We start from the raw sequence: 13,264 nt of genomic DNA on the forward strand, positions 1-13,264 counted from the left end.
CCTTCCCAAACCTTCCCAAACCTTCCCTTCCCTTCTTCTATGCATTCAGTTCTTCAGATTTTCTCAGAGTCTCAGCCCCTGAAGCTATTTGTAAAAAATCAGTATATGCATTTTTCATAAGAAATTTTCATGTATTAATTCTGTTTGTTGTTTTATTTTCCATTAATAAACTCTAGATTTATTAAAATCCTCATTGAATTTATGGGAAGATTTTCAGAGATTTCTAAAGGAATGGGTTTAGATTCTGTGTTTTTAAATAGTATTCTATCATTCCACCATTAAATAAAAAAAATAATTTTCCAGTAAATTTCATTAGTATTATTAGGATCTAAGTAATTCCTGACACAAGTAATCACATTCAAGAGACAACCACTGAGACACCTGAAAAGTGTTTTAATACATTATTCAACAGACTTTCAACAAAGGTAGACTTATACTTGGTGCCCCAACTTGATCTCTTTGAAGTCAATTTCAGATATCACTCATCCGATAGGAATTCCTTCAGCTGAATTTTGTGTAAGAGTATTTAATGTTCAGAATATTTATTTTTGAAATTTTTAAAAATGAATGTTGTGTGTGACTAACCACATGTCTTTGATAGACCTACATGAATAATGTTGCCTGGGGTTCTGTCTGGTAGCTAATAAACTGGGAGAGAATAGAGGACAAGACAGAGCTTATCCACAATACCTTTATTCAGGTGGGGGTTTTTTTGCTTGGTTTTGTTGGGATTTTTTTTGGTGGCAGTACCTATCATATTCCTGAGAACTGCTGTATCCATAGCAGGAGACCTTTTATTTAGCTTCCTTTTAAAATGCAGATGCACACATACTGGCTTTTGTCTTGTTGCTTTGTGACAGGCAGAGATTGATGGGCTGCTGAATTATTTTCCACAGGAGCTGTGTGGAATGTCACTTGGCTTCTGATGACAAGTCACTGGGAGATTGCAGTGAAAAATGCAAATTGGTTGATGCAACTGTCAGCATTGCAAAGGGTTGGTATACTCAGTCTTCCTTTCTTGTGTGTGTGTGTGTGATTAGTGGTAGGTTCCATTTTCAGTAATTTTATATTTGAAAGTAGCCTTGTTTTTCTGCTGTGGAATTATTTTATGGCTCATAAGGCAATTACTGTCATTTATGGTTCTTCTGAGGCAAGCAGGAAATGCAGAACAGGGCTGGTGTTACCCTTTCAGGTTAATTATCATATTGAGCCATGTCTATTTTCTAAGAAGTTTATGCAGGAAAGTATAGAATTTAATGAATACCAGTCCCTGCAAACCAGAGATTGATGAAAGTCCCTAAGTTTAAGTTATGCCTGTACCATGAGTTCCAATGGGGCTTGTTCTACCATACAAATACAAAACCTGACTCCAGTCCTTAGGCAGACCCTTGATTATCGCTGGTTGACTAGACACAGCCCTTTAACCTGTGGCAAAGACATTTCTTATATTCTAAAAGGCTAAGCACATCTTCCAGTTGTTCACTTTAATTCAAAGCTGCCCTCCATCAAGGGAAGTTTCTGGAACAGTAATTAATCTTGAGTGAGATGATACTATCAGAGAAAGAAAACCAAAAAGCACGAAAAAAAAAAAACCAACCAGAAACAAACCTTTAAATGAAAGAGTGCATATTTTTCTTTTTGTAGGGGAAGATGCTTGCCTGTTCAACAGGTAGTCTGTATGTATTCTAATGGCAATTCTAGTCCCAACCCTGTGGCACATGCAGTAGTTAAGTGAGGCAGGACATCACAGCTAGGCTTTGTGATCAAAGATTTGGGAAGGGCTCTACCCACATTTGTTACAAGCGTGCTGGTGGCTAAAAAGGCCAATACTAGATAGACATGTCTGGTTGCAAAAGGTACAGCAGAAGGACTCCTTAGGTGGTATATACTGCATAGGTGTATTGTATCCACATCACATACATACAATAAGCATTACATCAGACAAATGTAAGAATAAGGATGATAATGGAGAATCCTGTGTGCATGTCTAAGGTTTGTGTCTGCAAGCTGTTGGAAGGCTATCCAGAGCTGTGCATGCAGAAATGTCATCACTGATGTATATATTTCCAGGAAAGTTACACTTTTTTTTTGGATGACAATACTCCATAATACAGAGCTCAAATATCACAAATGTTGCCCTTGTAAGGACAATTAATTACAATTTTGTATTTTTATTAAAATTATTATCAGGCTTTGGCTTTCTAAACATCAGTATTTGTTTATAAATATAAAAATATCTTTACAGGCTTAAAAAACATATAAACACTTCTATTGTATCTCTAAATTTTGCAAGTTGCTGTTGTCAGATGGCAGATATTTGTAGATTGGAATATATAAAACATTCTATTTTCAAATATAATGAAAACTGATCAAGAGCAGAAACAGCCATTTATATGCCTGTTCACATACACAGAGGTTGCTGGAATATGAGCATGACAATACCATCTCCTATTCCTACTTCTTTCTTTTTTTTCATGTCCTATGCTTCCCTGACTGGGACTGTCAGCTACTTCTTCAGGTTTAAAATTTATTTCTAGCAGTTACAGCAACTACTGTAGTGAAGACTGAATAACTGTTCCCATCTGGACCCCTAAAAAAAAAAGAAAAAAGAGAAAAAGATGAAACTGTTGCAAACTGTGTTTCATCTTAAATGCCTGTCTAATAGCTCCAAGGATTTGTTTTGGCATGGAGGTAGCCTCATTAAGAAGTCCTTAGAGGAAAAAAATAACCTTCAAAAAAAGAATTAAAAAATAATCATAGAATAAACACTATTACTTAAACAAAACTCAACAATTTGAAAACACTATAACTGGCATGCCACATAATATTTAAGAAAGAGTATTGAACAACTTCATATGGTAGTCTTCTTCTTTCTGGTTTATGTTTTGGTTTCTTTAATGCTTCAAGGCTTTTGGGACAAACAAAAGCAATAGCTTTAGTTTAGATAAAACATTAGCACTTAAAAAATTTCATTTCTCTTTTGCACGTGTATGTTGCAATACGATGACTGGAAGTATGAAGCAAGGAAAAAAGGATAGGCTTTACATTTTCCTGTTTTCTAAATGGGAATGCCCATTTTAGGCTCTGAGTCGTGGCTTTCACTTCCTCTGCTTTGGTTCTGGGGTTGCCAGGGGTTTCTCCTCCTGCTCCCCACAACACAATGGGCCAGGCATTCCCCTTGAGGATCTGTCAGGGAATAGGATGCCCAGCAGCTCTGGAGGTGCTAATGGCTTCACACTTACTGGGCTTATCTCCAGAGCAGGCATCACTTTTATACATTTATTTTCATTCACTTTTAGTACTTGAACATTTAAGTTAGGCTAATCCCTCCTTTGCCAGATGGGTGCAAGAGGAGGCCTTGCTACCCAAGAAGAACCACTGTTCCAAAAATGTGGTTCCTGCCACCACCCCAGCCACAGGGCACCAGGCTGTTCCTGCCACAAGCCCAGCAGGGACAGTTACGCTTTCTTTGGAGAAACTGAGTTTTTCCTCCCTCGTAGTGCTGACACCTCACAAATTCCAAGTGCAGCAGCAAAGTGGATACTGAAGCCTGAATAAACCTCTGTATCAACACTGCTCTGTTATGACTCAAAGTGAGATGAACTCCGTTCAAAAAAAGCATTTTGTTAAGCAAAAGGCAAACAAGAAAGGGCATAATGACATTTATATTTACAGTCAAGTTTTTTTGTTGAATCTTTTATACTAGCGTCCGTTAGGAGTCTTTCATGCTTCGAGTATCCATCTTGCCACTGTTACCCAATTCCTTCTCCAGTGTGACTCCGATGATTTCAAATACAATTGAAATTAATAGCATTAGGCTGCAGGCAGAAGTGAGAAGAGTATGATGATTCACTGCAGAATGCAGAAAATTACACAGATGTAAATTACAGGAATTTACCTACGTAGGCAAATTTTTGTGCTGATGAACTGCAAATAATATATGCAATAGAGTCTCTTAGTGATTCCTCATCCTAAAAATAACATCAGAGAAATAAAAATATTAACTGTAAGCTGGGTTCTGAATAGCTTGAACGGGCATCTTTGCTTTCATTTCTACATCATTACACATAATCATACATCTGCTCCCCTTGGTTTCAAATGATGACATTAAATTAAAAATTACTATTTAAAAATATCTAATACATGTGCTGTTACTGCCTTCTGGATGATATTTGGAATATGTCCGCAAGTTTTTTGCTGTCTTCAGGATAGCTAACAACTACCCTTTTTTTTTTTGTTTGTTTTAAGCAAGCTAATATTTTGAATCTGCTTGCTTAAAGGAGTTGGGAAAGTACAAATATTGCAGAACTTGTGACGGTGTTACTGGAACTGTGACCTGGCAATGAGAGCCGTCAGTCTGCAGTTTGTGGCCCTTCTAACAAAACCAAATCTTGTTAAATCAGCAAGTCTTGGCTGCCTGTCACCTTGCTAGATAACACATTGCTCTGCCACTAAGGACAGGCAACAGGTTAAATACAAGATTATCGCAAATCAAGAGCATGTTTCCATTAAAATCCAACCAGATGTGATTCTCTTTTTATAACAAGCAAAGAAAGGGACTAGTGTAGTCAATACTGTCATATTTTCTATAGCATTTAATAATGTTTTCTGTAAGACCAACCTTATGATAATAAGCCATGTGAATAAAAAAACCAGAGTGAGCACTTATTTCTTTATGTACCATATGTTTCTTTATAATCCATTATTGCACACAGTTATATTTTTTCTCTGTAAAATATTATATTATGATTGCGCTCCAAATTATGGTAATTTTTGATTGTCTTATTTGCTTTATATTGTCCCTCAAAGCCAGCTTCCTCCTGTCTCCCTGTTCCCTTTGAATGAATTTTTCTCAGCAGAAAAGCTCCCCAGTTAGGAATAATCTGGAAGGAAAGAAGTGGATTAAGCTTTTGTGCAGATCAACAGTAAGTGGAGAGACGAATAAACAAGGGCAGACTGTCATCTCAGGTCACTTTATTTGCTTCCCCTGGAATCACATTACAAAAATCCCAGAATTACAGTTTTCTGTTATTAATCTATGTTTACTCTTGTGACAGTACAGGACACACACTGACCTTTGAGGGAGCTCTTGTGGAAGAAATGAATGGCAGTCCTTCTAACAGCGTCCATTGCTGTTTGATATAAGTATATTTACTTCTGACATGTGATCTAGAGATGGCAGGAGTAGCTGTAAACCAAAGGAACACACTTGGTTCTAGTCTTTACTTTGTCCTCTAATTTGGGACTACTACATTTCCTAGAAAGATGGCAGTTAAGCATCTTGAAGGCACTTCCAATTCATTGAAATTCACAGCACACTAATAGGATACACTAGGTGGTCAGTGCAGATTGACAACATCGGGATTAGTTCTTTGGAAATATAAGTGAAAAATCAGAAACTAAACAAAATTGGCATTGGTAGAAAAGCCATTAAATTTAGTGGAAATTCTGAGAGTGTTACTGCTTTTGTCTTTCACTCTTTACCACCCACAGATGAGGCTATGACAATCGTGATGCCAGCAGTCTCTCTAGTTATTAAATGTTAAATTTAATTTGATCTGATGAATGACTTTTTTTCTTCTCTCTGCAGATTATTCAGAGAATAAATCCATTTCCTGCTCTTTGCAGGGGGAAAATGAATGTATAACCACATTTCTACTGGCTGTGGATGAACAGGGACGGACAGTCATTCACAGCATAGAACAGAAAGGTAAGCAGTGAATATTGCTTTTCCTATGTGAAATCTGATTTAAAACCACAGACAGGGTGAGCAATCTAGAAGCTGAGCTCTTTTAAGCAGAACAGCACCTCCCTGTGTTTGTAGTTCTTCTCTGCCCAGCCAAAAGAGCATCTCCTCAAGTACTTATTTACTGCAGTGGTAAAATGAATACTTGACCTACTTGACCTTTCAGGAAAGACGGGCACAGTGATCATTGCTACAAGAATAAGCAAATTTTTTTAAAGCCTTGTGCAATTCTGAGATACCAGATGTCATTTGCATTATACGATAAAACTATAATTCACTTTGAAATTTATATATATTTCATAGATGGACAAATATTCAAAAGACTATCTGATTGAGTTTACCTGATGAAATTCTAAAATATATTTGTAATTCTGTTGAATGTTGCAGTATCATAGAATCATAGAATGGTTTGGGTTGGAAGGGACCTAAAAGATCATCTAGTTCCAAGTGCCCTGTCCCAAGCAGGTATACTGTTCTCAGAGCTCTATCCAGCCTGGCCTTGAACACTGCCAGGGTTGAGGTGTTGAGGTGTTGAGCAACCTGTGCCAGGGCCTCATCACCCTCACAGGAAAGAATTTCTTCCTAATATCCAATCTAAATCTACCCTCTTTCAATTTAAAGCCAATCCCCCTTGTCCTGTCACTACATGCCCTTGTAAAAAGTCTCCCTCCAGCTGTCTTGTAGCCCCTTTAGGTAGTGGAAAGTGCTCTTTAGGTCTCCCCGAAGCCTTCTCTTTTCCAGGCTGAACAACCCCCACTCTCTCAGCCCATCTTCATAGGAGGCATGCTCCAGCTCTCATTAGGTTCTGAATATTTTGAATAACTAACAGATACAGAACACATCTCTTTATGTCCTCTCATTAACATGACTTCTTTATTTACTGTTGTTTCACTACTGATTTTTTATTAAATCTCCTGATCAGGTAGGACAAGAGAGAACCAGACACCACTTTTCAGCAGCCAAATATTTTATCTTCCAGGCAATCAAGACATCTTTGTACTAAATATTAGTTATGTTTTAGGCAAAGCCATGCAGATTTTTAACTTACTTCTGTTAGCACAAATGGCATTTGTTTTATTAACCCTTTGTGTAGCCTTTCTTTAGCAAACGTGAGAACAAAAGTGATTTCACTGCGCAACAAAAGCAACTTCTACCATATGAATAGTGGTCTGGTTTTGTATAGGTTACTAGTACAGCAAAGATGGTTGTAACAAAGCTAGTATTAAAGAAGCACATCTCTTTGTAAACTACACTCTTAAGATACAAGAATTTAAGGGTAAAATTTTCTCTTTATTAAATACCTTTATTATGTATTTTAAGTAGATTTAGGAAAAAAAAACAAACAAACCCAAAAGAAATATTTTAAAGAAGGTATTTCCTTAAGCAATGACTGCTGTGTAGTGGCTCTTCCACAGTGCTACAATAACCATCCTCACTTCCATGAATGAAATCACATTTCTAGAGAATTTCTTGAGGTCTTACCTCAGTTCACATTTCAAGGCCCAGGAGCAGAACAATAGATGACAGTAAAGTCAATATGGCACCAGTAGCCAGAATGCCAGCCCACTGCTCAAACCAGACCCCTCAGAATTAGTCAATTGATGACATAAAGCAAAATCAAAATGGGAAATACAATCATGTAAGACAAATTAGTTGAAATTAATTTTTCGATGTCCTTAATCCATGGTTCAGCAGGAAATTTTTTAAAATAGCAGTGTTCAACTTACATAAGCAATACTTTCTAATATTAAAAGAATCAAACTTCTTTGTGTTTTGGTGAAGCAAAAACTTCAGTTTTAATTTTGACTCTCTGAAATATTGTATGATAAAATTAATTCAGGACTTGAAATCCAAAATTGCTTCCAATTACCCAGTCCTACATTTTCAACAAGTCTAAAGGGTTTTTTTACCGATTGTATTCATGACAGTTAATGTAGTTTCCTCTGTTTTATCAATATCATTGATGACTTTACCCTGATACAGATCTCGCTAGAATCTTTTCTTCTGCAACACGCTGAATATCAGTTATTTGGACTAGAGCTCCAGCCATAACATTGTAAAATTCATAATCTTGTCAACTCAGCCCTGTTTTTTAGGATTATATTGGCACAAATCTGAAATCCATTTTCTGGCTTTTCTGAATCTGTTTCTGTATCCAGCAGGTGCTAACTGATTGTCATGGTAAAAGCGCAGTGGAACAAGTTAGCAATTAATTTTTTTAATTTTTTAATGCCATATTTTTCAACTGGTTTCACAAACCCTTTAGCAAGCTAGCAGGAGGAAAATAATGTGGACTTGAAGAAAAAGGTGTGCACAGCTCATGGCACATGAGAAGCTCAGAACACTTCTTGGCTGTTTTTAATTGCCTAAAATTTACTGATTGGAGATATCCACAGTCACAACTGGTTTTTTTTCCACAGATTGCACACAACTTCCAAATATCCCAATGATAATGGTGGGTGTCACCCTTGCTATCCTTCTCATTGGCATTGTTTTACTTTGTATATGGAAATTGCTGGTGTCAGTTCAAGACCGAAAAGAGGTGGCCAAGTTCGAAGCAGAAAAATCAAAAGTTAAGTGGCAAACGGTACGTGACAGGCATTGATTTCATACAAGGCTATTTAATTTGGTTGCATGATGCACAACTGCCTTTAAAATTCTGTGTCTTGGTTTTGTTCTTTTAAATGGATAGATTTTGCTGGTAGGTTTTCACTACATTTAGTATCCTATAAAGTAAAATTATAATTCCTTTATGGATGAAAAATATCTAGAGTTTAATCTCCTAGAGTTTAATTTCTTGCACATGTAAGAATGTGTAGATAACTTTATTTTTATTAGTTGCTTTTAATTAGTGCCCTGTCTTTGATTAATTTTAACAAAGTTGTTGGCTGCCTATGTGATTACCAGAGGTGTACCTCTCTGCCCAGAAACAGCTGTTTAGGAAAGAGAGGTTGGTGGTGGCCTCTGTGATGGGAGCCCACTCACACAGAGGAGCAGCAAACATAAGCTGTCCAAAATGTAGGTAAAAGGACAGAGAAATTCAGGCCTTATCTTCTAACTATAGCTTAAGGCATCTAATGCAAGCTTACACCACATGTTCCCTTTTTTTCTTTCCTTTCTGCCCTTGACTTTTTTGCTCTTTTGCAAAATCTTCAAGACTTCTGAGGATCTTTGAAAAACAAGCATGTTGAGTAAGCATTTCTAGGGAGTGTCAGGAGGACAGGCAATGTGCTGCCGTTCATTCCGCTCCATTCTCCTACCAAGTCCTGTGATTGCAACATTTCTCCAAGAACGGGCACTGTTAGCCTTTCAGCTTTTGAGATGGGAAAAATCAGTTACTTACAGGCAAGGCCACCTGAGAATGTTTTCTTGATCCTTCAGGAGAGCTACATATGGCAAGAGGGAAGGGAAGGATACACCTGATAGAAGCATTTTATTTTTCTTTTCTGTCACAAGTTGAAAGGATAGGAGGTGATTGATGAGAGACCAGGATTAGAAGCTCAGATGAGACTTGCCCTTCTCCCACCACAGGGTAGATAGCCTATGTGGCTCAAGAAAGAGGACCATGACAGGTAACACCTCACTCCTGAGACACTCTCTGTGCTTTTATAATTGTCCAGCCACCAGGTTTGATACACAGATTATATGGGATGCATTTAATAAAGTATTGTTTGACAATGTGCATACTTTAATCTCGGAGGCAGACGTGAAGGAGAGCATGTTCCTGACCCCAGGCTGGTTTGTGCTGCCTCTTATAGACCACTCTGAATTCCAGTGGCTTGGAATGTAAGTGAGGTACTGAAGGCTATTCTAAAATCATCAAAAGTACAGAATTACTTCTATACAAACACTGTGTGACTCCCATTTCACCTCTTTTTGTTTTGGTTCTTTTGTTTTTTGTTTTTTTTTTAGGAAACAAATCCACTGTACAGAGGCTCAACAACCACTTTTAAAAATGTAACTTACAAGAACCAAGAAAAGCAAAAAGGGGCCATGGCTGCAGATTTCTACTAGCACCTCCAACACTACAAATTTAGTTATCCTGGCAGGGAATCTAAAAACACCTGTTTCTTCTCAGCTGATCATGTGATATTTGTTTGCACCTTGCAGTGGTATAACCGTTCTGTTGGAGAAAATATATCTTGTGTTGGGAAAAATATAAATATCATATTAGATATAAAGGTTGGTAGAAATTTTTAAAAATAGAATTCTTTTTTATTAAGCCCCCATCTTAAAAAAATGGCATCACAAATAATTTTGTCATTAATACTGAGGATTAAAAATTATCATATGTAAGCCTATTTTTGTTAAATTAGGTATTTACAATGAGCTTTACACTACTTTGTTCATACAAACAATCCCGTATATTTGTGTTTAGGAATGTATTTGTACCAGTCTATCTGGTGGGCTGATTTAAATTTTAAAAAGATTTTTTTTCATGAATGAAGCTTAAACTACTGAGGAGAGAGCTTCCTCATATCACCTGTGTAACTGAATAGTTTTTCATCAGAAAAAAGTAATGTTATTGCCTGTTTTATGTGCCTAAGTTATACAGAAGCATTTCCTCTCTGATTCTTCTTTCTTGTCCTGTTTCCCTCTTTCCTTGTCCTTGTTGCTGTTTGATGTTCTTTAAGGACCCAGTCCCTGGGGTTTTCTCAGGGAAAGCTAAGTCAAGCCTTATTCACTTGCAGTGAATACTTTTCTGCTCCAGGCATAGACTGTTTTTTTTTTTCCTTTAAATTCTAGTAGAAAGGATCCAGAACAAAAGATAAATATCTGTAAATTAGAGGCCCCAGTAGAGACTCCATTTCACCATTTGCATCCTGTGAATGGTTTAGACACTCAAAATAAACCTCACATGCTGGCCCATCACACAAACTGGTTCAGGAGCCCTTTACATGCAGAAAATGTTCATACAAAATACTCAGTATCACACACAAAGACAGTACTTTTTTGTTGACATATCCAAAATTGTGAGGTTCTTTCAATGCCCAGCAGCCAAACTGTTCGGTCATATGTGAAATAACATATTCAGCTCTTTTCGGCTGGATTGTTTGGTTATTTTCCCCCAAACTAAGCAAGAAACATTTCATATTCATTTACATTATGTTAATGAGGATTTTTAAATCTCAGTTTTAGCTAGTTACAGATGACTTTCCATAAATATTTAAATTGTAATGCTGTTACCATGCATAGCACCAGGTTAAAAAGCCCCAAAAAGCAGCTAACATGCTGACATAGAAAAATTACAGCATTGGGCTATTTTAAGATACCACTAATGTACTTTACTTTTTAGTATCACTTTTCAGCTGCATTTTTTGCTACTCTAAAACAGGTGGTCAAAAGGTACACATGAAGGTACTTAGAAAAGAAAACTTAGAAATCAAAGAAACATTGACACAGTCACAAACAATCACATACATTCCCTGTGGTAAATCATGTATTTGATCTAAAAAAAATTATGTCCATTTTGTAATAAATATTTACAAAGTCTGTGTAACTTCAGACTCCATATTTGCTACAGTTTCTGGAAGTGAGACTGACCCATGCCTGTTTTAGGGCCTGATCCAAAGCCTACTGGAGTCAATGGCTACAGATGAGGATCTAGTTTCAGTGAAACTATTAGTTTTCGTTTACAAAGATTGTTTTGTTTAAACAAACTGATTAATACTCTCCGTAAGTGGATTAGAACTTATATATTTCTGTGCAAAGAGAAATAGTATCAGATGCCTTTGGAAAGAAGGTGATGCAATATCCATGTAGTAAATATGATGGAAATTATGTCTGTTATTATACTGGAACAGATTCGCATCTGTACTCTTTGGTATTCCTGCATATCTCATTGTGGAAACTGTGCACAGATAAAAACTTGCATCTGTGGCCTTTCCAACCACTAGACTCCCACGGATGTCAGTGCAAGTTACATGTGGGATCAAATCCTGTTTCCCTGGCATGTGGATAAACTCATGGGATGCAAAGCTGGCCCCTGAATCTGGTTAGATGCTACTTGGGCCAGGATTGCCTAAGGGGCTAGGGAAATCTGGATTTAGCCCATGTAAGTTATCTGTTACTCTTTTGTTTCTCACGCAGAAGTCATCAAATTATAAACTTTCTCTGAAAGAAATGAAAATATTTTTATTACTTTTTAAGTAATAAAAATCTATACTGTTTATTAAATACCATTTAAGTTCTGTTTCTGAGAAGGCTGATTCTGCTGCTCAATATTAGGGTTGAAAGCCTTTCTTCTGTAGGTCACCCATTTCAATATTGCAACATATCTCAGTATTCGAATGTTATTAAAAGGGTCGTGTTTGCATTTCATATCAAATGCTTGGTGGTCTACATTCCATGTTCCTACAGGAGATTTTGTTTCACAAAACTTCTTGCTCTCTTCTTATCACTTGCATCTTCTGGTCATCAGCAAGGATCCAATTTGGTATGTAGACAATGTTTACAGCCAAATTACTCCTCCTAACAATCTCTCTCCAAATTATCAAAGACGTAATGAAATCAGGGAGTATGATTTGCAATTTCCCTGCTGCTATGACTGTACTATAAATCTTCTGTCCACCTTCCGAACTGTCGGGATGGAAATCACTCAAATAATTAGGAATTCATGAGAAGAGAGAAAATAGAAGGGCTTGGTGAGGAAGGTTTCTGTTATTGAAGGATATCAAATAACTAGACCCTTTTACCAGCCATTCTTTTACCAGCATTAATTTAGATTTCAACTAAACTCCCAGATTTCAAGAACTTTCAAGATCTTATTTGGCATTCACCCTAGAGATAAGAGTGATGTTCATCCTTCTGTATTAACTATATCACTTTCATCTTGTAGCATTTGTACCAAAGTTCATATTTTTCTCTCTATTCTGTTTTCCTCCACCAAACTATAAGTAGGTTTGTGTGTGGTGAGTGGGATGAAAAAGTCTTTCTGCTGTTTTCACAAATACTGTTTTGGCCTGAGGCTGGACCTTGAGAGTGGACAAAACATTTTTTAATAGTAATACTACTGTTCACTGAAGAGTTAAACTGAATTAAAGAATAATCCTTAGCAATTTTAGGGTATTTGTGTATCTTTTACATCCTATAGCATAGTAATTTCAGTAATGTATGTTAAATGGATAATTTTTGTTTGATTTATAAAAGTTGCATGTTGGTTGGTATTTTACATGTCCAGATTGCATTCAACTTTGTTTTGTAATATAACAAGTGGGTAGTGAGTCTGGGATACAGGACTGAGATGTCAAGTACAACTCTCCATGTCTCATCTGTCTTTATGTAGAAGTTCAAGTCTGCTTTGCAGTGGGCATAAGGGAGTTATTGCCCCATGAAAATTACCAGACACAGTCTAAAAGTAAAAAAAAAAAAAAAAAAGAGACAATTTTTAGCTTCATCCATTTGAAAGAAAACGGTAAACGTCTCAACTTGTTTGTGTAAAAAGGAGTTACCTGACCTTGAATAAAGATTGTAAAATTTAATGCATTTCTAATATTTTTAATTGTTCATTCTACATTT

At 36.6% G+C, this 13,264-nt stretch overlaps 1 protein-coding gene across 3 annotated transcripts in view; it reads left to right on the forward strand.

Moving 5' to 3' along the window:
* ITGB6 (integrin subunit beta 6) overlaps positions 1-10,545 on the forward strand; it is a 47,376-nt gene extending 36,831 nt beyond the window's left edge. For all 3 annotated transcript variants that reach the window (XM_027637377.1, XM_027637379.1, XM_027637378.1), the window contains 4 exons: positions 897-994; positions 5,591-5,710; positions 8,167-8,333; positions 9,659-10,545. In XM_027637377.1, the coding sequence (XP_027493178.1) occupies positions 897-994; positions 5,591-5,710; positions 8,167-8,333; positions 9,659-9,760 (487 nt within the window). In that variant the 3' untranslated portion in view covers positions 9,761-10,545. The remainder of the gene's footprint in view (positions 1-896; positions 995-5,590; positions 5,711-8,166; positions 8,334-9,658) is intronic.
* The last annotated feature ends 2,719 nt before the right edge of the window (positions 10,546-13,264 follow it).

This window comes from Corapipo altera, unplaced genomic scaffold (genome assembly GCF_003945725.1).
Source record: "Corapipo altera isolate COAL_440 unplaced genomic scaffold, ASM394572v1 45, whole genome shotgun sequence".
Lineage (NCBI taxonomy): Eukaryota > Metazoa > Chordata > Aves > Passeriformes > Pipridae > Corapipo > Corapipo altera.